Genomic DNA, 23,011 nt, shown 5'->3' with positions numbered 1-23,011 from the left:
AAACAAACAACATTTTGTCACATAAATAAAAGTTATTCAGAAACAACACAATAAATGCACATTTGGTTGAGGCCGAAGGATGGCCTGGTTTGGGTGTAGGACAAAGGGAGGGAAGACAGAAACAGCATCCCCAAAAGACCAGAACCAAAGTCTGGTCTATTGCACATGCCAGCAATCAGTAAAAGAGACTAATCTGTCTAGACAAAAGCATAAATACCCATTGTTGGTGTTGGAGGGTAACCAGTGTAGCCAGGAACATGAAGGGCTCTGAACCTTGGAAAACGGCAAGCATTGGGACCAGCACCACCTTCACCCCCATCTTTTCCCTAAGAACACTTGACAGCTCCCTGAGGGGTGAAGGGGAGAGAATGTAAAAGTGACAGTCTTACTGAGTAGAGAGAACAGACTAAAAGCTAGAAATTTAAAGGACAAATTCAAAAGAGGAGAGTGCACAGAGAAGGCAGGCCCCCCAAACACATGGGGTCATTTCAAGGCAATGAATCCTAAAACTCAGCAGGAAAGAGTAGCAGAGAGCAGCATCAAGGACTAGGGTGAGGCCAGAGGCCCCTCAGGAGTACAAGTGCTCATTTTCATGGTGGTGCCTTGCCGGAGACACCTTCCTTATCTCACCTGAATCCCACCCCTGTCTGGGAAGCTAAAGGACTTAGAGATTTCCTCAGGACAGGGTTCCTCGGCAACTAAGATGTGTCTAGGCAACATCCTGAGTTTTTTTGTGTTATCCTACAAGAGGGAGGGCTCAGCTAGGAATAAAGGTCAGGCCCTAGAACTGAGGGTCACACACCTGGAAAAAGCAAAAGGGAAACAGACCAATCCTAACAGAGCCTAAAACTAACACTTAATGGAACCAAGGTGGCTAGCTGGACATTAGCAGCTGTCTAATTGCAAAAGCAATCTTAGCCCTTCTTGAGAGAAGATGTTCTCATCCAGCACCACAATGGATTTCCATCTGTAAGGTCATATCCAATCATATGTAGCATGCTGGAAACAAAACTTACAGACCACACAAAGATACTGCAGATATTGTACAAGGACTTTAAAAATAAATGTCATAAATATAGGAGAAGTTCCAGAAGTGAAATAAATTCTAGGACTAAAATTTAGAATGCCTGAAAATAAGAATTCAACAGATGAGGTTAACAGGCTAGAAGCAACAGAAGATTACTAAATGGGAAGACAGTTCAATAGAAAGTATCCAGATTGATGGACAGAAAATTTTGGTGCAATGTGTATGAAAGTAAATAGCAGAATCTTGGGGGGCGGGGGGCGGGAATAGCAACATGGCCTATATTATTCATTTGAACGGGAATAAAAAGAATATAATGCAGCAACTAGAAAAGGTAAGTTGATTTTTCAAGATGAAAAGAATTGACCCACTCTTTTGTTTACTGTTTTATTTAGTTATCGGAGAAAATAACATAAAATAGCAAAAATGCAATGTTATTACAATTGAACAGCTGATTCCTTAACAACATTATTATATTGCAAGAAAATTGCTTCACAGTTTTCTTGCTAAAATGATAAATAGAAACCCCATTGGGCTTCTGTTCTTTGCTTTTATGCTTGAAAGTAGATCTCTTTACCCATTCCTCATTGTGAATTTGAAACTAGTCAATGTGACAATAAAACAAAGAATAGAGAAGGTGGATTTAAATGTCAGATTTAAAAACGACACTTGCTCCATTTCTCAATAGTGTCTTCTCATGACCTGTCCTTCACATTTCAAGGATCCCCTAGATTGAAGGCAGAGAGGAATGGAACCAGTGGAGTGAGTCGGAAGGTTCTACAAGAGAGGAAGACTGTGAAACTAATTTTGTGGAAATTCAAGGGTGAAGGGGCTTCTCATCACTTCCTTTTGTTTCTGTTTTAAATGGACATTTAAGAACACAATGGAATTATCAGTTTGTGTGTATATACTGGTTCTGAGAAAGAATTTGGGTGTTTTGTAGTTATAGATGGACAGAATATCTTTATTTTATTTGTTTATTTTTATGTGGTTCTGAGGATCGAACCCAGTGCCACACACATGCTAGGCGAGTGCTCTACAACTGAGCCCCAGCCCCAGCCCAAATTTGGGTGTTTTAATAATAAAATTGCCTATACCATTATTGAAAAGTAGGGGCTTGGACAATCTGAAGTTTTATAAACGTTTCAAAATACACAATGGTATTGAACTTGCACCTCATGCTGACTTTGTAAAGCCTAGTTTACCACATTTGCCTCCCAGGAAGCTATGCTGGGGGAAGGTAGGACGTTGTAGTATATAAATGATAGAAGAACTTGATAACTAAAGTATCAGTGATCCAATCCAAGATAGCTCTCTAATGAATGTCTCTTTTCTTTTTTTCTATTAAAGAACAAATGTAAGTAAGGCCCATTTAGAATCACAGGAAGACCCAGAACCCTATCCTGTCCTCCTGTGAAGGCAGAGCATTACATTTGTTTTACCTACCCCAATTTGCACTCACCTCCCATGTAATGTGAAAGTTGTCAGGATCAAAATGGAGCCATCTGTGTCGAGCTCTCAAAACAAAAATGAGTAAAGCTGGGAGGTTCTAGAGAAGGAGTTCTCTGCTCATATGCCGGATAACAGGAAATACTGTAAGTTACTTTGGAACCTCATCACAATCTCCAACTGTCCCAAGGCAATCCCCAACCCCACCCTAAAACAAAACAAATACACTGTAAATTGTGAGGCAAGTTTAGATTAAGTGGCTGGGGCTAAGCCTCAGCCATAGTGCACTTACCTGGTATGTGTGAGGCACTGGGTTCAATTCTCAGCACCACATGTAAATAAATAAAATAAAGGTCTATCAACAATTAAGAAAAAAAAATTTAAAAAAAGTTTAGATTAAGAGATTCTATTTACAAGTGCCATATTGACTTGTTTTTCGTTAAAAATTATTTCTTTTTTTTTATTGGTTGTTCTAAAAATTATTTCTTAATGAAACACTTCCCCCACTAAAATTTTCCTCGAGGCTTATGTAAAAGATATCCTAAATAATATATGACAATATAAATAGTGTATCCTAATGTAGTCCATTATACAATGAGTGTTTGGAAATACAAAAACTCCTTATTAGGGTGGGCATGGGCTGAGGCAGACCGGGAAAGGTTGATCAATGGGTACTGAGTTACAGTTAGATAGGCGTAAGAAGTTCCACTGTGCTATTGCATATTAGGATGACTGTAGATAAAAATTATATAGATATGTTTAATCTGATTTAAACATTACACATTGTATCATGTATTGAAACATCACATGGTACTCCATTAATATGTACAATATTTTGTATATCAGTTAAGCATAGTTTTTAAAATTCCTTATGGATAAGGGGGGTGTCTGACTTTAAGAAACTAGAAGAACTAGATTTTCATATTCTGATTTAAAGATTGAAAAATATAATAACATTGTTTAAGAAAAAAAATAAGATTGAACTAATTCATTCCCGTTGTTGCTAGAAACCACCAGAGGGCGCTCTTCACTTGCTTTCTGAGTTTACCACCTCAGTTACCCTTGGTGATTGATAAACTTATCTAGGAGGATTTCTAACTGGGAAAATGTGTAATTATATGGATTTTGTGGGCTCTTATGTAAAAGAACTCAATGTGGAATTCATGATTCTGATAAAATATCAATATTGGTAAATGTCCAGGACACTGTACCTCTCACTTTTTTGTGGGCTGCTGGGATTTAATTTAGGACCTCAAGCATGCTAGGCAAGTGCTTTACCACTAAGCTACACCCCCAGCTCTAGGGCAAAAAAAAAATCTTATCTGAGTATTTCTAGGTCTTATTGTAATAAGAGAATTAAATGGTCATTGCCCATATTGCATTAAACACATATCACATTATTAAACCATAAATTTCTCCTTCAATTTTCCGGCTATAAGAAATAAAAGACTTCTAAACTTCTTGATTGGGATTATATTACTTAAAACTTTGTTTTATTCTTCTCACACAGACTTCTTAGAGGTCCATCCCTGCCCCCATTATCTTAGGAGAAACAATATCTTGTTAAGGTAGCAATGCTATCACACCCAGGTGTTCTGTGTATTGGATTTAAATGTTTATGTGCACCAAGAAGCGAGGACAAATCAGATATGAGTTATGAAAGGCATTTTCAAGTATAAGTTAGCTAGGAGATATTTCACCTTATGTTTTCAGCTATGTGTCACTGATTAATATACTAATAGCATTCACTTTTATAGTGATTTATAGTCTACATGGTTCTCCTAAAACCTTGTGAAGTTAAAGATGGAAGATATTAATATTCTTAGGTTATAAAAGCATGTATGACTGGGCTCGGGGGGGGGGATTGTATTTATTGCTCACGTCACATAACCAAGCTAAGAGCTGGAAAAGACACTTAGAATTCTGATTTGAATATTCTTTATTCCCAGATACCAGAATCAGTAAAATAAGCATCTTTCTGATTTTTTTTTTTTTTTTTTTTTTTTTTTGAGACAGGGTGTTGCTAAGTTGCCAGCCTGGCCTTGAACTTTAACCAATCTTCTGCCTCAGCCTCACAATTTGCTTTACAGGTGCTTTTCTTTTCTTTTCTTCCTTTTTTGAGCACTGGGAATTGAACCCAGGGCTCAGGGGCACTTGACTACAGAGCCACATCCCCAGCCCTATTTTGTATTTTATTTAGAGACAGGGTCTCACTGAGTTGCTTAGTGTTTCACTTTAGCTGAGGGTGACTTTGAACTTGCAATCCTCCTGCCTCAGCCTCCTGAGCTTCTAGGGTTACAGGAATGCACCACCACACCCAGCCACACCAAGCCTTTTTGACTCTTTAAGAAGCTACAGTACAGGGAAGCCGGGTGTAAGGACACAAGCCTATAATTCCAGTGACTGGGGAGGCTGAAGGGGTGGACTACAAATTCAAGGCCAGCTTCAGCAATTTAGCAAGACCCTGTCTCAAAATAAAAGAAAACGACAGAGGGTGTGGCTTGGTGATGAGCACCTTGGATTCAAAGGTTCAATCCCCAGTACTGAGGGGGGGGGGGGGGAAGCTAAAGAGAGCCAAAAAAAGTAACTATGAGAGTTAAAAAGATAAAAATTTCCCGCCAATGAGACTGCCTACATTTGCTTTGGTCCAAATGTTTGCATCCATGCCACTCATTCCTAGTCATTCTGCAAACTCACTCTAACACTCCTGCTCCACTGTGCTTCCCCTAGGGGGAGGTAGGACCGTCCCTGACTGCACTAGCCTGCCTAGTCCAGGCTGGCCAGCAGCTTCACTCACATCACCTGGTGTGCCTACATGAGGGGAGGCTCCTGCACGCTACTCCAGACCAGAGCGTCTCACATTCACGACCCATCTGAATCACCTGGGAAGCCTTTAGGGCTCCTGATGCCCAGATAAATTGCATCAGAATCTGATCTCAACATGCAACCAGAGTTAAGAAACACTATTCCCAGCATGAGTTCCTGGAGCTAGAAGTTTAACTGGTTCCTTGAGTAATTCTTCTATGAAAAGTTTGGGAACCCCTGACCTAGTGCTGTAACAGTGATCCACTTTATGATTTGAATGTAGCCCTTGCTGCTCTGTCACTGCAACTTATTTGGGAGGTGGGTACCAGGAATTGAACTCAGGGGCACTTGACCACTGAGCCACATCCCCAGCCCTATTTTGTATTTAGAGACAGGGTCTCACTGAGTTGCTTAGCTCCTCGCTTTTGCTGAGGCTGGCTTTGAACTCGTAATCCTCCCGCCTCAGCCTCCGGAGCCACTAACTGCAACATATTTTTAAAATAGACATATATTTCTTTCTCTTCCTGTCTCCCTGCTCCTCCCTATTCTCTCCCCCTCCCTAATCTCAGGGGAAGAGGATTACCTTTCTTCCCCTATTAAGGCAGAATTATCTGTCCTTGAGCACACACAAAGGAACAAAGTAACCCAGACTTTTGGGATGGCACCAGAAGACCTCAGAATTATCTAGCTCCCAAATTAACAAGTGAATTACAACTCTAACACATAACAGGTGGAATGTAGTGCTGCAACATGCACCTAAATCATTCAGGGTCACTCCAGGTGAATTTGGGTTGGCATGAAATAACTACACAGACACTGGAAGTACCTTTTTCTTGGGGTCCAGTGACGGCTCACAACCTTAGGCATCTGTTGGAAAGAGTGGGGACACAGAGGGAGGTTCCATGGAATGTTCTTTCCAAATAAGGCAAAGGGTCAGGTTTCTGGGGGTTGAGTCTAGCTTCATGATGTCTTGTGGTCAGTAGACTGATTGACATCTTGGCAAGATTGACACTCATCTCAGGTGCTGTGTGGGAACACAGGCAGAGCAAGAGGAAAGTGCACACGTGTGTTGCACGGCTCAAAGAGCACGCAACACCAGGCCACTCCTCTCATACGCTCAAATGCTCATAGTTCACACACACAGCCCATGGCTGGCCTGCGACAATGTAGCCTTTGAATAACCCCTTTAAAAGCCCCCTGGTCTTGCTGATGGGCAAATCACATTCCATGAACAGGATAACACGATCACATGAGAATAACTTTTGAGAAATTCTAAATGGTTTAAAAGCAAACATTGAATATTGGTGATGAAAGGACCCAATACATTTCTGAATAGTGATAATGATATGACCTTAAGCCCACACAGCATTAGTGAAGGACAGGACAAGCTTGTAAATGTTTTTCTGGGTAGGCAGGATAGCAGGGTGGGGCAGCTAGAGACTCCAACTTTGGAGTCCCCTGTGTTTCTCCTTTGCTTGCAAAGCAATAAAACTTCTTCCTTTTTCTCCAAACCGTGTCCTTATTATCAGATTGGCATCAGGGACAAGGACTGAGCTTTTGGTAACAGTGCCAACAAAAGCTCTGGTCTGTGAACAGGAAATCTTTGGGTTCGAGCCTTAGTTGGTGCCTGGTTTGGACGTGTCTGTGGGAAGTCAGGTGTTGGAAACTTGATCCACCTGTTCTTCATCCCTTAATAGTATTTGGAGGTAGGGCCTTTGGGAAGTGAGTAGGACTAGATGGGGCCTGAGGTGGGCCTCCAGGATTGCATTAGTTCCTCTACAAGCAGAGAGGCCTGAGCTAGCAAGCTGGCTCTGACTTGCCATGTGCTGCCCTGTGCTGCAGAATCCCCACCAGTAAGGAGGCCCTTACCAGATGTGGTCCTATGACCCTTGGACCTCCAAAACTGTGAGTTGAATTAACCTTTTTAAAAAGAACTTACTCAGGCCCCACTCCTTTAATCTCTGCCGCCTCCGCTGCCACTTCCCGGGCAGAGAGAAAGCAGGAGAGGAGCCCCCGTCATGTCGCCTGTCACCTAGATCCTCCAACCCCACCGCCCCAAGGAGTCTAAGATGTTTACCTGCACCCCCGCTCTGATCCGAGCTGATTCCAGACCAATTTCTGTATCAGTGTTATCTTGACCAGAGACTAGACCTGGAGAAGCTCTACAGCTTTTAATGGGGCCCAGAATGGTGAATGTCAGCTAATCCAAAGGGAGTTTCAGACCAGTGCAATCAGCGGAGACATTGATACTGCTGCCAAATTTATTGGTTCAGGTGCTGCAACAGTAGGAATGGCTGGTTCTGGTGCTGGTATTGGAACAGTCTTTGGCAGCCTTTTCATTGGTTATGCCAGAAATCCTTCGCTGAAGCAGCAGCTATTCTCATATGCTCTCCTGGGATTTGCCTTGTCTGAAGCTATGGGTCTCTTTTGTTTGATGGTTGCTTTCTTGATCTTGTTTGCCATGTAACAGAAATTACTACTTGAAATGTTGGCATTCATAGTAATTATGGATGTAATTCTGTGTATCTTACTGTGTGACTCCAAAAACTGTAGTATTGGTGTCATGGAAATGCACATTATTTCCAAAGTCATTTCATTAAAGATGAAAAATTTTTAAAAAAAGAATTAACTCAACTTCAGGTATTTCATTATAGGAACAGAAAGAATAAGACACTTGCATTTAATTTTTCTAACCATAGTTTCCTCACCTGTCAAGTAAGGGGATGAGATTGACTAGTTAAGGGCCATCAAAGTGTGGTCTCCTGTTTTAGTCAGCTTTTTTGTTACTGTGACCAAAAGACCTGACAAAAACAATTAGAGGAGGAAGAGTTTATTTGGCTCATGGTTTCAGAGGTCTCAGTCCATAGACTACCTTTACAACTCCAGGCTCAAGGTGAGGCAGAACATCATGGTGGAAGGGTGTGGTGGAGGAAAGCAGCTCAGTGCATAGCAATCAGGAAGCAGAGCTCCACTCACCAAATATATTCCCCAAAGGCGTGCCCCCAGTGACACACCTTCTTCAGCCACACCCTATCTTCCTATAGTCACCACCCAGTTAATCCATTCAAGTGGATTTTGCACTGATTAGATTAAGGCTCTCATAACTCAATCATTTCACCTCCAAACTTTCTTGCATTGTCTTACACATGAGTTTTGGGGGGACACCTCATGTTTAAATCATAATATCTCCCTGAATGACAGTATCATCAGAATTTAGAAATGTGGATCTATGATCCCTGCCTCAGATGTACTGAATCAGACTCTGGAGGCAGGGCCCAGCAAACTGGGAGCATCCAGATTGTTCTGATGCATACTTCAGTTTGAGACTTTTGCACTAGTTATAATTTACATACTGAATTTGCTCTAAAATTCAACAATTCTGTCTTCTCCAGAGGAAAGTCTTGATTAACATTATTCTGGAGGTTTTTTTTTTTTTTTTTTCAGCTGCTTTGAGGATAACTTTTGAAAAACTTTTTTGAATGGTTTAAAAGGAAAAATGTTGAACATTGGTGATGAAAGGATCCAATACATTTCTGAATAGTAATAATGATGTGACCTTAAGCCAACACAGCATTAGTGAAGGACAGGGCAAGGTTGTAAATGCTCTTTTGGATAGACAGGATAGTGGGTAGGGCAGCTGGGGAGACTGTCTAATCACCCAGATCATTCTCATTAAAAAAAAAAAAAAAAAAATGATCCTCACCTTCATGCAGTTGGATAACAAGAGACACATGGAGCAAAGAGAGATCATTCCAGTCCTTAAAATGTGCTCATTTGGAACCAGGGACACAGAGGTGGAAGAGCCCTCACCTGGTCTAATCTTATTGTACAGGTGAAACTGAGGCCCAAATAGGAGATATGACTTGCCCAATCTCCCAACGTAAACTAATGGCCAAATACAAGTCTGTGAATTTTTGAAAACCTGCTTCTACAAGAACTTCTCTCCATCCTTTTATTTTCTTCTTCTTTTTTTTTTTTTTTTTTTTGGTGCTGGGGATTGAACCCAGGGGTACTTTGCCACTGAGCTACACACACAGCCCTTTTTATTTTTTATTTCAAGAACAGCCAAAAATTCCTAGCTTTGAACTTGCAATCCCCCCCCCCGCCCCCAGCCTCCTGAGTTGCTGGGTTTACAGGCATATACCACCACTCCCAGCTCTCCATCCTTCCTAAGGGCAAAATATACCCATTAGGTGTTCCATGCAGATCCATTCTACCTACTCCCAGTTTATAGGTACTTGAAGATAAGCAATGGAATTAGTTCAAAATGTGCTAAATGCTAGCCACAGCTAAACACATTCTTCCTTCTTGTCACCTCGTGGAGATGACTGAATCAAGGTTGGTGTTTTCTACCACCACAGAGCATCTCCACAGCCTGATGTGGAGGATTGGCTCTTCTTCTGCCCCAGTCAAACATGTCCAGAGAAGTGAGGGAGTGCTAAGGTACCCAGCTTTCAGCCATTTCTGCAGTAAGCAGAAGTGGCCTTGTAAGGGTTCCCTGTCCCTTTGGCTCTCTATAAGGATGTGGTTGCCAAGATTCCAGAAGGCTTAAGGATTCAACTTGACAATCAGGGGATGAGGACTAACCCGAGAGCCAAGTATATGTTAGGGAAGTTTAAAGTGTACATATAGGATACTGTGGCCCCCAGAGATTTTGACAGCTGGTGTTCAGAGACACATCTGACCTTAGAGCCAAGTCTGAGGCACGATTCTGTCTCTTTTATCTTTGTGCTTTAGAGCCGCTTTGATCTAAAAGCAAGGTCGGGGTGAACCACATAGATGAGAAAGCTGTTAGGCAAAATGTAACTAGGACCCCTCGTTTTCACATGAGCTGACAAATCATAGGCCAATAGTTTAAGTTTTTCTAAGAAAAGGCCGCTGTAGAAATATGTGTGCATTTCAGCATGCAAACCCCTTGATAACCTCAGGAAAGAATCTGAGACCAAGATGTGGTGGTAGCTTTATACCATCTAAGAAAACTGGAGAGGAGGGAAGCAGAGAAGTGGGGTCCTTGTCCCCAATGCCAATCCAATAATGAGGTCAGAGTTTTGAGAAAAAGGTGGGGTCCTAGCTGGGTTGCATTTATGAACATGATCCGTTTGTGCTTCAGTTTAGTTCAGTTTGGGTGGTTTGTGTAGAATGGAGCTGGCCCATTGGGAGATTGGGCCAGAGGTTTGTTCCACGTCTGTATCCTTCTGAGTTTTCACCTCAGCCAGTCTCTGCACAAATGGTATAATTATATGTAGAATTAAATGGCTATAATCATTTAAGGCACAAGGTACCCTTCCTGTATGAGTTGTTTTAAAATAGCATAAAAATATGGAGTTGTGATGCTACCTTCTCTAGGGAGCAGGCCTGGGTGCTGGCCCAGCAATGCTAAGTACCATAGCATTGTTTTGCTTGATGAATGAATGGCAGGTAAGAAGTTTGACAGGCATAGCTGGATACCGGACATGTAACAGGGGTTCACTTGATGCTTTGACTATATCCCTTGTGGCTTTGAAACTTTCATGTTTTATTTTCTTTTTTCCCAACCTCCTTCTCCATGACCTTCTCCTCCCTGATCTTCTTTTCTCGAAACTTTTCCCTGATCTTTCCTCCCTAATTTCATTTTCTCTGAAACACCTCTATAAAAGCCCCCTGTTCCTGCTGATGGGCGGAATCATAGCCTTTGGGACAGGAGTCCCCTGTGTTTCTCCTTTGCTAGCAAAGCAATAAACCATCTTTTTCCTTTTTCTCAAAACTCTGTCCCCACTATTGGATTGGCATCGGGGACAAGGACCACGCTTTTAGCAACAGAAGGAGGTGAATTTTTTCATGACAGGATGAAGAAGAGAGCTGGGAGACCTTGAAAGTCATTGAGGATAAGTTTGTCCCAATAAATAGCAAGTTAATAATTAATGCAGCATCAACCATCCAGGATCCAGTGACACAGGAACCAAGAAGAAGTGGGCACAGACAGTGCTGGAACTGTGAAAATAAAAATGACCCCCAAATGCAATGAGAATCAGGCCTTAAAGTAAAAACACCATTGGAACAAACAAGGATTTCCAAGTTGTAAGGTGGAAGTGGAAAAGAGTCCAGACCAACCAGGTGTTGGGTCCTACTTGTGTCACCTGCCAGCCATGTGACCTTAGGCCAGTCATTTATTTTCTCTGTGCTTCTCTCCCTTCTAGAAAGGAGACATCAATGCCTGCTCAGCCACTTTTTCAGAACTGTTGTATGTTCAAATAGAGGGCTTAAGTGAAAGAAAGTTTTGTTAAATTCAACAAGGAGCTGAAGTGACCTTTAGAACCTAAGCAGGTGTGCCCCTGCTGTGGCTATGCAGTCACTCCAGTGCCTGTGGTGGATTAGTTCCAGGGTCCCACCAGATGCCCAAGTGCCTTATGCAAACTGCATCCCTATTTTGCATACCACCTTCTGTATACTTTAAATCGTCTCTAGATTACTTATTGTATCTAATACAATGAAATGTTATGAACGCGATTATACTGTGTTGTTTAGGGTATTATAACAAGAAAAAATCTATACATGCTCAGTAGAAACACAACCCCCTCCCCAATATTTTGATTTAGGGTGGGTTAAATCTGCAGGTGTGGAAAGTTCTGATAAGAACCAGCTATAACACAAAGCCACGCTGTGGGTGTGCATCAGTGGCAGCAGAGGGGGAGGTGGGGGGAGGCTAACTCTCCAGAAGTGCAGCATGTAACTGGGAGAATTGGGAGACACAGAAGCTTATCATGGACCCTGCTGGAGGGGGAAGAGCAGGCATTTCCAGCCCAGGTGGGCTGGAGTGTGTTGAACTCGGAGACTAAAGTCACTGCTTGCTTGCCTGGTGTGCAGGAAGAGGGATGACTGGATAGGGGCAGTGCCTAAAACATAGGCTTTTCTCTTATGTAAGGAGGCCCCATCAAAAGGTTTTCATCTCTTTGCAAATTTTCTTTTTTTTGCGGGGGGGTGGGGGTGGTACCAGGGATTGAACTCAGGGGCACTTGACCACTGAGCCACATCCCCAGACATATTTTGTATTTTATTTAGAGACAGGGTCTCCCTGAGTTGCTTAGTGCCTCTGATGTTGCTGAGGCTGGCCTTGAACTTGAGATCCTCCTCTCATCCTCCCAAGCTGCTGGGATTATGTGTGTGCACCATTGCACCTGGCCTTCTTGAAATTTTTCAGATTACTCTGGCACCTGCACAAAGGTTGACTTGCAAACATGAAGTCAGAGGCTTAGGGAAAAGTTGGGGTTCTATTGCGGGAACCAGGTGAGGGTGACAGAGGCCAGAATTGAAGGTGCTTAGAGAATGATATTATTTCATTTAAAAAAGAATATACTAAAGAACATTTGTCTTGAAAAATATTATAGAAAACTAAAGAAAAACTTTGTGTTATATCTTTATAGAGTGACTTTGTGTTATATTTTTACAACTCTTTAAAAAGTCTGGCTTAATAGAAGACAGAACTGGATTCTCACATCTGCTTTGCATTCAGTATGATGCAGTATGGTGTTTTGGTTGAAGTATATGAAGAAAATATGGCCTGAAATAGACTTTGGAAAAGGGAGGAGACTTTAATAAACCTTAGAGGCAATTGTGGATATTCCTTTTTTTTTGGGGGGGGGTGCCAGGGATTGAACCCAGGGTGCTTAACCACTGAGCCATATCCCCAGCTTTTTAAATATTTTATTTAGAGACAGGATCTTGTTAAGTTGCTTAGGGCCTTGCTAAGTTGCTAAGGCTGACTTTGAACTCGTGATCTTCCTGCCTTAGCCTCCCAACCTGCTGAGATTACAGGCATGTGCCATTGTGCCCGGCTAATTGTGGATATTCTTAATGCCACAAGAAAAGTCTACCAGTGAGAGTTCTGAAAGGTCAGTTGCAATGTGGAACCTGAAACCACACTACCTGCTTGTGCTGTTACATTGTTCTAGCTACCACGGGACCTTGCCCTCTTACATGACCTTACAACATCATGTGTTAACTGTTTAAAAATGCTGGCTCTCTGAGTTATGTATATCTTTGATTTTTAACACATTTCAAAATAAAAGATCAAAAAGTTACTTGTTCGTTAAATATTATTCATTTATTCACTAGGGGAAAAATAAACACCTTCCCAAAATAATCTTTGTGTATTTGGAAGCTGTCAAGCTCATAGTGCCATCTTCAGCTTGAAATCTGGATCTTCAGCCAAGACCTCTCCACTGAGTTCCAAACTTGGGTATCCAGCTGCCTACTTGACATCTCTCCACTATTCCAAAGGCCCCTCAAAAACTCAGCATGAAGAAGATACTCAGGCTTTTCAATGAAAGCTGGTCGTCTGCCATGCCACTAGCCAGGAAAAGATCAGCAGGAATGTGACCAGAAATCCTTGACATGTCCCTCTCCCTCACCACCACCTCTGTTCCCATAAACCCAGAGCCAAGGCCTGTCAATATTACCTGATAGTAGAGTGTATCCATGCCTGTTCATAGACACAAGTGGACACACAGAAACTCTTAGGCCTTAGCACAGACAGGTAAGGGAAGCTACCCTACAGTTGGCTCAGCAAGAAGTTCAGGGCCCCAAAACCTGGACATCGGGCTTAGGTGATATGGATCATTGAGTCACCTATCGTATAAAATGCATTTGAGTCTAACCTTGGAGCTGACTGAGGCAAGTTTTTTAGGTGCCAGAGATTGGCTCCTGAAGGCCAAGAGGTGGTCTGTCAAGTTTCCATTCCAATACCTCAGAGAGGTCATGGAAGAAAATGTGGGTTTCTCCAAGAGAAGACTGTTCCCCATTGCCCACCCCAGAACAGATCCAGGGAAAGTTTCTCTGAAACTCCTTCATGTGACTCCTGATATGTTTTGAGTCTTTTGAAACTAGAAGGGAATATCAGATGTGGTAAAATTTTGAAGTCTTCTCAGGTGCTGCATCCAGTCAACACTGTCTCTGCTGCCTGTGGCCTTCTACCTTTCAGGCAGCCAAGATGGCAGACCCACCTTGAAATTGTGACACTGACCCAAGAGCATCACTTTTGTCACTGTGCTCAGACCATCTATCTAAATCAGAGCGATTCCCATAACCTCTGGAGGTAAGTGAATCAAACACTAAACAAGTCATTTGTAAGAGGCGTGAAATAAAAAAACATGCACATTTTCTAAGAAATTTATTTGATCGAGTAGCAATATATGAAGACATTTTAAACAATAAGTCTGTATTCAGACATAACATATTCTTATTATAATGTTATCAATGTAAATGGTACCTAAAAACACTTTGCTATAATGTGTCTGTATAAAGCACTCATAAAATCCTCACGTATTTTAAAACTATGTTGTAAGGATAACAGAAAACCCTGCAAATAGTACTTAGACGCAGACTTCTTAAGTTTATGACACACCAGTGTTACATCCAAGGTGTTGGGCTCTGTGGTCAATCATTGGCTACGTCAATGAGAGCTGTCTTTGGAGGAGTAGAATCAGGGCAGTGCATATGCCTCGGCCCCCAGTCCCCTCATAACACCCCACTGAATCCTTGCTACTCTGAGTTGAGTAGGTGGGAATTCTAATTGCTCTAGTTGGTAACAGTTAGAAAATGAGGTTGGAAAACCAGGGTTGGGAAGGGAAAAGGGAGAGGAAACTGAGGTGTAGCAGGGTCAAAGGTTTCTATACAGTAGCTTAAGAAATGACCAGGGAAATTAAAGGGGGAAGAAAAAAAAAAAAGCAAATCCTTGGAGCTGCACCTTGGGGTTTGCAAGGAGGAAGAGATCACTTTCCCAAGGGTTGAGGCTGAGGCCATGTGGTTGGCTGGGAGCCACCACACAGTAGCATGGAATTTTACTGCAGGCACCTGCCTCTTTATCTGGGTGTACTGGGGACATGGCAGTGTGTAGGTTACATCAGCTTTCCATAAAGGAACGGCAGTCAAATGACTGTCTTTGGGGCCATGATAGGACCTAAGAGGCAGAAACTGGTAGCTCCTAGCACAAAATGTGACCCATGGTTAAAATGAAACTGAGTGAGAGAAATGGAAAAGACTCCAAAAAACCAAGGAGAGTGACTGAAATATAATCATATAGCACCCATTATTACTAATTTAAGATATTAGATAAACATCATAGAGGAGTTATATAGTATCTTTGCTATCTTATTCTTTTTATAAATATAAATATTTCGGAGGGATCTCAAAATATTTTAAATGACAGATTCTAGTATAATTACATTCTAGATTCATACAACTGACTTGATGCTATATTTAAATATAGATTCAGGGTTATATATAGAATAATTTTTTCAGGCCATTTTCAGAACATTGATCACACAGCTAAGTAAATGCCAAAAACACTGGAAGCATCCTATTGGGGACTTTGGCAGCAAACATGTTTTTATCTATGTATTTATGTGTTACACAAAGATACAGTTGTTCGTTTATATGAATGAATTTAAAGTCATCCATAGGAGGTTTTACACTTGATATTCTTTTCTGTTTTCTTATCTGCTAACTTGCAGTCAAGTCCATATGGGAGGCCTATTCAATGGCTTGCTTAAGGCTCCTTTTCTCTGAATCTCATTGTTTTCCTTGGCAGTGTGCATTTAAAAATAGTTTCATGTTCTCTATTCAGGCTAAGTGGCTCTTCTACCTTGACATTACAGTCTTATCTAGAGAGCCTCTCTCTCTCTGTCTCTTTCACACATACACACCTTAGCAAAACAGTAAATTTTCTTTTCTTTTTATATCACCTACTTTTAGCAGTGTGCTTTAAAAACAGTTTTGCTCCCAGCACTATGGAAAATAACCTGCAAAACACAACAAGGCTGTTCACTAGAGATGACCTTCTCTGTCATTTGGGGTTAACAAAGTGAGATGAGCCAGTCAGAAGATGGGTCATGGTAAGAAAACTACAAGTTTCCATGGATCCATAGAACATTTAAAATGTAGCTGCAGCAGAATCTAAAATTACTTTGTCCTCAGGGAAGGATGTCATATCTAATTACTCTACAGAATGATTTTGCAAATTAGTCTTATGCATGTGTAAACTAAATGCACTACCTGACCTCACTCCAGTGGTTAAAGGAAAGAAGCACCTACATGATCACATCATAGTTGCGTGTGTGTATGTGTGTGTGTGTGTGTGTGTGTGTGCTCTCAGATCATAAAGAGATGGTTCAGTCTAATAGATGGCTCCAATCTTAAAGCCAAGGCCAAGTACACCATTCACCACGGCTTCACTTCTCCAAAATAAATTCTTAACTTAAAACACTGAAGAGATTGCCATACTAGTAAAGAGAAGTCGGCCCTTTCACTCTGACATGAATGAGCTAGTATTTGATAAAGGTGTCAGGAGCTAGAGGACACAGCTGGAGCTGTCAATGTCCTCAAGGAGTGACCTAGCATGTAAATTTAACTCAAGTGAAATATAAAATACCTAGCTTCAAAGAAATGGATGTAGGAAAATGAGGTGGCCCTAGACTGGCTCATTTCCTTTAGTTCTCTAACAGAAGTCACCTCATGGCAAGAGATACTGTTTTGGGCTCGGTTCACCTGAAGCTAATTTCATTTGGAACTTTGCTTAGCTATTTAATGTGATGGGGATGGTTCTAGGAAGTGAGAAAAAAATGAACATGAATGGGATGCAACTAGCATAGCCAATCAACGGGCCTCATTCAACTGAGAGGCCTGGCCATGTGCCACAGACACAATAACCAGACTATTTAAGCAAGTCATTTCCCACCAGCCAAATATAACTGTTGGCTGAAATATGATTCTAGCAGAAAGGTGAGATGTGGAATCAAGGCCCCCAGAGGCCCTCTAGGTTGGGTGGGCATCCATAGCATGACCTGAGGTGAACCATGTACCCCACAGCTGCATTCATAGTCCACAGCTCTGCGACTGAGTATCTGGCCTCTAGAGAACAACATGACACTCCAGAAGCAGACCAAAGAAGGAAGCTGACCTCCACTACCTTATCCCGTGGACCTTGCTCAGCCACTTGACTTCCCTCAATTCCCTGCAAGTAAAGCATTTCTATATCCAGTGGTTTGGTGCAAGATGGCTCCAAATTGCAAGGAGGCCGAGTTGAGCTGAATATGATGCTGAGCTCAGAAATGCTTCTGTTTATTATCATTCCAGCTTCAGGTTTCAGACCAGCAGATACATGGCATAATATAAGGGCAATGTGAGTTCACTCAGATGAGTTTGGTCATTATGGAGCTATTTACAGTGCTCAAATGAGTAATGTAATCTAGTGAAGGAACACTTCTAGCCTGGGAGAAAAAGAAAACCAGTTGAATTGCATCTTTCTCTAAAATTTCCCATAAAAAATCAATTGAGCAAAGCAAACCATTCCCTGCTTTCTAACATGACCTCACCCTTAATTTCAACTTATATCATTTATTAAAATTATCAAATGGACAACCTATTTTAGATTGCCATGGTAGAGAAAAAAAAATTCTCCATGAGGAAAATAAGATGCAACTTGGAAAAATAAGTGAAAAAGCATTTGCACTGGAGCCCTAAGATTTTAACAGTTAAAACAATACTATGCTGTATCTAGAAAATACTGTGAAAATATCTATCTCAAAATAGAATGAGGTTTAGTACAGAAGGCTCAATAAAACTTAAAAAAGCTGACGAATAAAAAGGACAGGAAAAATGACTTTTCTATCTTTGACCATTTCTCACTTTCCTGCCCTCAGACTGTGCCAGCTTTAGTGCAGTGAAGTAGAATAATCTAAAAGCCATGAAAAAGTGCTGGTATTTTCTCATGATCTCTTCAGGACAGTTTCCACCTGGGTAAGTTGAATTCTGATCAAGGCAGCTGATGAACTTTCAATGTGTTTGGAGACACTGGTTCAAAGACCTCGTCATCATCCTCCACCCCTTCCTCTATGGGCTTCATCTTGGTAGAAGATCGATGCTGTGGGGAAGATACGTCTGTGGAGAAAACCAGAAAGGAAAACTGCTGAATGTATAACCTGCCCCAATAGTGGTGTGATGTGTCAACCATGAGCCTCCACTTGAAAATAAAACTCTGGATGAATCAATGGCTACTAGGAGGAGTGCAATGTCCCTAAATTTAGTATTTCCACAAAACAATGAAGTCAAGAATGAGTCAAAATGGAACAGATGTGGAACAGATTTCCACCACATGTGCTTAGATGATATGAGCTTCTTAAACATAGATAGTGCCTGCCCAAAGGCTATGTAGGACTCAGAATACATTTTCCTACTTTAACATCATACATGGTGACTGGTATCCAGTATTGGCCCTTGAAAGTTGATTTGACTCCTAATTTCCCTAAAGAATAGTTCTATTTCTAAGCTATGGAATTTAATTCCATCTGTACTATCTCCTAATGTATGTTTCTTGCCACCTCTGGTCCAGCCATTCCCTGGACTGATAAGGAAGGGGAGAGTCAAGCCATCAGGAAGAAAGACCTGGGGGGAGGGGAGGAAAGTTTCTTGAAAGATAACTACTGACATAAACTATGGATAATGAGCTCAATTAAAATGGTCCAAGAACAGAATCCTGCCGCAAAGTATAGAATGCAATATTCTCAGGCAAGTTTTTATCCATTTCCACTCCAGAGACATCAAACAACCCATGAGACACAACTTTAATTCACCAGTCTATTCAAATGGCAATGAATACCATCTATATGACCTTGGGACCACTAAGTGTCTTGATTCCCTTTTCTGTGAAACAGGAATAATAAAAGCAGAATCTACTTCAAATGGTGATTATGTGGGTTAAATGACAATATTTGTAAAGCTCTTAGATCATACCTGGGATGTAAATAATCACTTTGTAAATGTCTGTGAGAATATAACATTGATTAATATGGTCCTTGGAGGAAAGTGATTATATAAATAATGAGAATATCTGTCAAAACTCACTATTGCCCATAGAAACATCAATACAGGAAATGGGATTTGTGCTCAGTAGGGGTTTGTGTTTCTGGTCTCAGATGTCCTGAGTGTAGCAAAATTGTCTTTGCCATAGCCATGGTTTCTATCCTATTCCTAGCCTCAAGTTATGATCAAGTTTCATAAAATATTAACTGATGTTGAATATTTGCGATCAGATAAAACAAACCCTTAAGGCATAAGATGGCACTGTTAAGCCAAATCAATAACACAGAGCATTTAGACATAATTGATGATCCACATACCAGACACATGCTGCATTTATTTTGTCTGAGGAAGTTGGACTAATTGGTCTATAGTTGTTAAGCCTGTCTGTCAAACCGGAGGTGATAATCTATAGTATACTGAGGCTGGTATCCACCTTGGAGCCAAAAGGGTATCGGACCCTCTCAACTACTTCACTTATCATTGCACTGTTTTCAGAAAGAAGAAAAAATTAACTTCCTGTTATGTTTTATTTGTGGTGGTGGAGACTGAACCCAGGGCCTTGGGCATAATAGGCAAGCACTTTACCGCTGAGCTATACCCCCACAACCCCAAGTGAAGACTTCACAAGAACTTTCAGCTTTTCTGGGAAAAAATTTATTCTGTTCTCACAATATTTGTCTGGGCAAAATAGTCATCATACTTACTATATAACATTAAAAGGATAAGAAGAGTCTACAACTCTAGAGGTGACATCCAGGGCTCTCCAAGCTGGGCCTCTTTCCTCCTTCTGGTCTAAGCCCTTGGAAATTCGCTGCTCTCTAAAGCCACCCCAGGCTTTCCCTCTTTCTTTTCCACCTCTTATCCTTGTCACCAAATTCCTATCCACATATTCCTCAAGACGGGGCTCCTTGACAGGGTTCCTTCATGTGCAATCCCAACTCCCTCTGTGGGGAGCTTCTAGCATCAATTCTGCATCACATTGTGATAACAGTACTTGCTTCTCTCCTTCCTGGAAAGCAAGCGCCTTGAGGCTGTAGGCTCTTCTCTCCTGCAGTCTCACAGAAGTTCCCCATACAAAGCTAGAGCCATCAGAATTAAGCACACAGTGATGGGGGTAAAAATCCCTCCTCTGAAACAACACATGGGGAATTTCACAAGTTGATGCTGAGGATGTGGGAAACATGCATGGCCAACATGTTTAATCTGGGACAGACCGAGCCCCAAACTGCTGACCTTCCCCCATGGCAGGCAGGCCTCAGGTCCTGGAAAATTCTCACTAGGAAACCTCATCCCCCTTCATGCAGAGATTTGAACCATGAAAATATTTTCTGAGTCTCTTGTTTTAACCACTCTGCATGTGGCTTCTGTCTGCATTGGACTAGAGGCCAGGGAATGGGCTATATTTTTGAGGCTGAGTGACTATCCCTCACTGCAGTTGAAGGAAATCACTTTCACATAATTGGCTGATTCCACACTTCTTACAGCATGGCCAGAGCTCTGTCTTCTCAAGGAAACATCAATAAGGCTTAATAGTGCTATCACTTGCTAAAACCGTTTCATCGAATCAGCAAAAAGAGTCAGTGAGTGATTGCAAGGTGCTACACTCTGGGTTAAATTGTCCTGGATCAGATCTCCAAAATGGATCAGACCTGGTTTCTGACTCTCACTTTATTTCTCAGGAACTCAACATGCTTTTCAGAGCAATTCATCCTCACTGTTTCCACACTATTTTATACTCAGAAGCTAAAGCAAGGAAAACCTGAGGAAGAAAACAGAAGGGTAGCTACTGTGGATGACTTCATTTCTCATGAGGGGGAGTGAGCTACTCAAACTAGAGCCTGGCAAGACTTAATTTCTCTACAAAAATTCTGAGAATACTTGATTCACTTTTACTTCAGACCCTGTGGTTGAGTTAGAGTCTACAAACCCTACAAGTCCTAGGCCTCAAGAACACTGCCTGGATGTGCTTCTCTCACAGTGGCAGATGTGAGGAACAAGGCCTGCCTTGTAACTGACAGAAGCTACCCACTGTCTCTTGGCTGCCTGACCCCTAACTAGGAATCAGAGCCACACAGGGTGCACACTTTTATGGCCATGTCATTCTGGGCCTCAAGCATCACTGGGGCCAACTGTGATATTAACAGCCAACAAAATAAAGATCACCTGAGTCTGATCTAGGACTCCAGGACTGTGATGCTAGCAGAAAGGCTGGCTTTGAAATGCAAGGAGTTCAACTGGCACCACCCAGATATGTGCTATTCCCCAACCACACCAGGAAACCTCCTTGTTCAATGCATAGATCAGGTCATCACTACATGGCTGGAAATGATTTCCTTGCCCCCCTAATAATAGAAAAGCAATTTGGAGTATGAACAACAACAACAACAACAAAAAAAAATCAGGGAATATCACACTGCAAGGGAACTAGCTTACATTTCACAAGCTGGCCCTTAATGCATTCCTTTTAGAAGTTTGCCTGGGTTTTCATTAATTTTATGCACTGAAGCATCATCAGAAATTTGTCCTGAAGGCCCAACCATCTTACATAAATGCAAGGAGAGAGGAAGAAATGGAGCTTATCATTAGTTAAGTGCCTTTTACATTACTTTTGCCCTTCAAGGACCTTACTAGGATATCTACAACCTCTGAATAATGCTTTGCTTCTCATTGACTCTAAGTTTTAGAGGGGCAAACAATTCCATATCCATAAATTTTCCAGAAAACTGGTTATTAAATAATTCTTCTATTAAAGCCACTTTTACATTTGGGAGACAGGGATAGTTAACTATATCCTGAAGCATTTGTCATAATCAGGAAGAGATTATAATTATTTTTTTTTTTTTTTTGCTTTTAGCTAAAACTGTCTTTCAATTTGCTGGACTCTGGCTTCTAATTAGCACAATTTACTATAAAAGTACATGAAATATACAGTTTCAGACTGAATTGTACTCCACACTTATCAGGTGTGAAACTGTTAAACAGTAATGTCAAGAGCTACTGTTGCTTGGGCCACGTTCCATATTACACCAAGTGGCAAAAAATAACATCTGCCCCATCCTTTCCTGTAGATACCAGCACACCGAGAAGGTGCAGCCAGTGGAGCTGCACTGGTCTCTGAACTGGATGTCATGTTCCCAGTATGTTCAGGTGAGGGAGAAAACTACAGCACCAACTGCATTCTGGAGGGTCAGAAAGAAAATATCAAAAGCCCAGGCTTTGAGCAAATGTGGAAGACTAACATCTAATTAGTAGTAAAAGCCCTGAATCAAAAAGAGGAAACCTCTGCTGTTACAGAAGGCAGTGGGTGACGGCACCATGGCACCCATCCGGGTCTCTCCTCAGCAGACCTGTTTGGACAGCCGCTGCTGCCTGCTCCTAGCTGAGGAGGATGGGATCTTACTGTGAGGCACCAATGCATGCCCTCCAGGGTCCTTGCCCACAAGTGCAAACCAGATACAGGCCTCTGTGAAGGTTGGGCTCAGGCCCCAGCACAGCCTTCCCTGTGTTCCTGAGTTAGGAGCCACAGAAACCTTTTTATACATGAACCAGAGATGGGTGGTGTGTGTGTGTCTGTGTGTGTATGAGAGACAGACAGTCAAAACCCTGGTACACACAGTAGGACAAAGGCAAGAGACATTCCCTTTGTCATAATTCTGTCCCTTCTAAGCTCATTTCTACTTCAGTGGCCTTGTAATTACATGAAGGTCTGAGTCCCTCTTCTAGGAAGTAAAAGCAAACATTTTTTTTACTCTTAAATCCATAGTGAAAAGTCATGCGTATTCCTGCGGTTTAGTAACCTACCTCAAGTCAGAGCTGCAAATAAGCAGCATGATATGAAGTTTGTCAAATGACTTCTCATGCTACAAGAATCACTTTTTTTAAAAGGAGCAGTGCTTTTGC

At 41.6% G+C, this 23,011-nt stretch overlaps 1 protein-coding gene and 1 pseudogene across 2 annotated transcripts in view; one reads left to right on the top strand and one right to left on the bottom strand.

Moving 5' to 3' along the window:
* The first annotated feature begins 1,298 nt into the window (after positions 1-1,298).
* LOC114086899 (ATP synthase F(0) complex subunit C3, mitochondrial pseudogene) lies at positions 1,299-7,804 on the top strand (annotated as a pseudogene).
* Positions 7,805-14,507: 6,703 nt separating this feature from the next.
* Positions 14,508-23,011, bottom strand: part of Popdc1 (popeye domain cAMP effector 1) — a 34,756-nt gene continuing 26,252 nt past the window's right edge. For both annotated transcript variants that reach the window (XM_071613174.1, XM_071613175.1), the window contains one exon: positions 14,508-18,190. In XM_071613174.1, coding sequence (XP_071469275.1) covers positions 18,066-18,190 — 125 coding nt within the window. In that variant the 3' untranslated portion in view covers positions 14,508-18,065. The remainder of the gene's footprint in view (positions 18,191-23,011) is intronic.

Source organism: Marmota flaviventris, chromosome 6, assembly GCF_047511675.1.
Source record: "Marmota flaviventris isolate mMarFla1 chromosome 6, mMarFla1.hap1, whole genome shotgun sequence".
NCBI lineage: Eukaryota > Metazoa > Chordata > Mammalia > Rodentia > Sciuridae > Marmota > Marmota flaviventris.
This window is presented reverse-complemented; position numbering and strand designations above follow the sequence as displayed.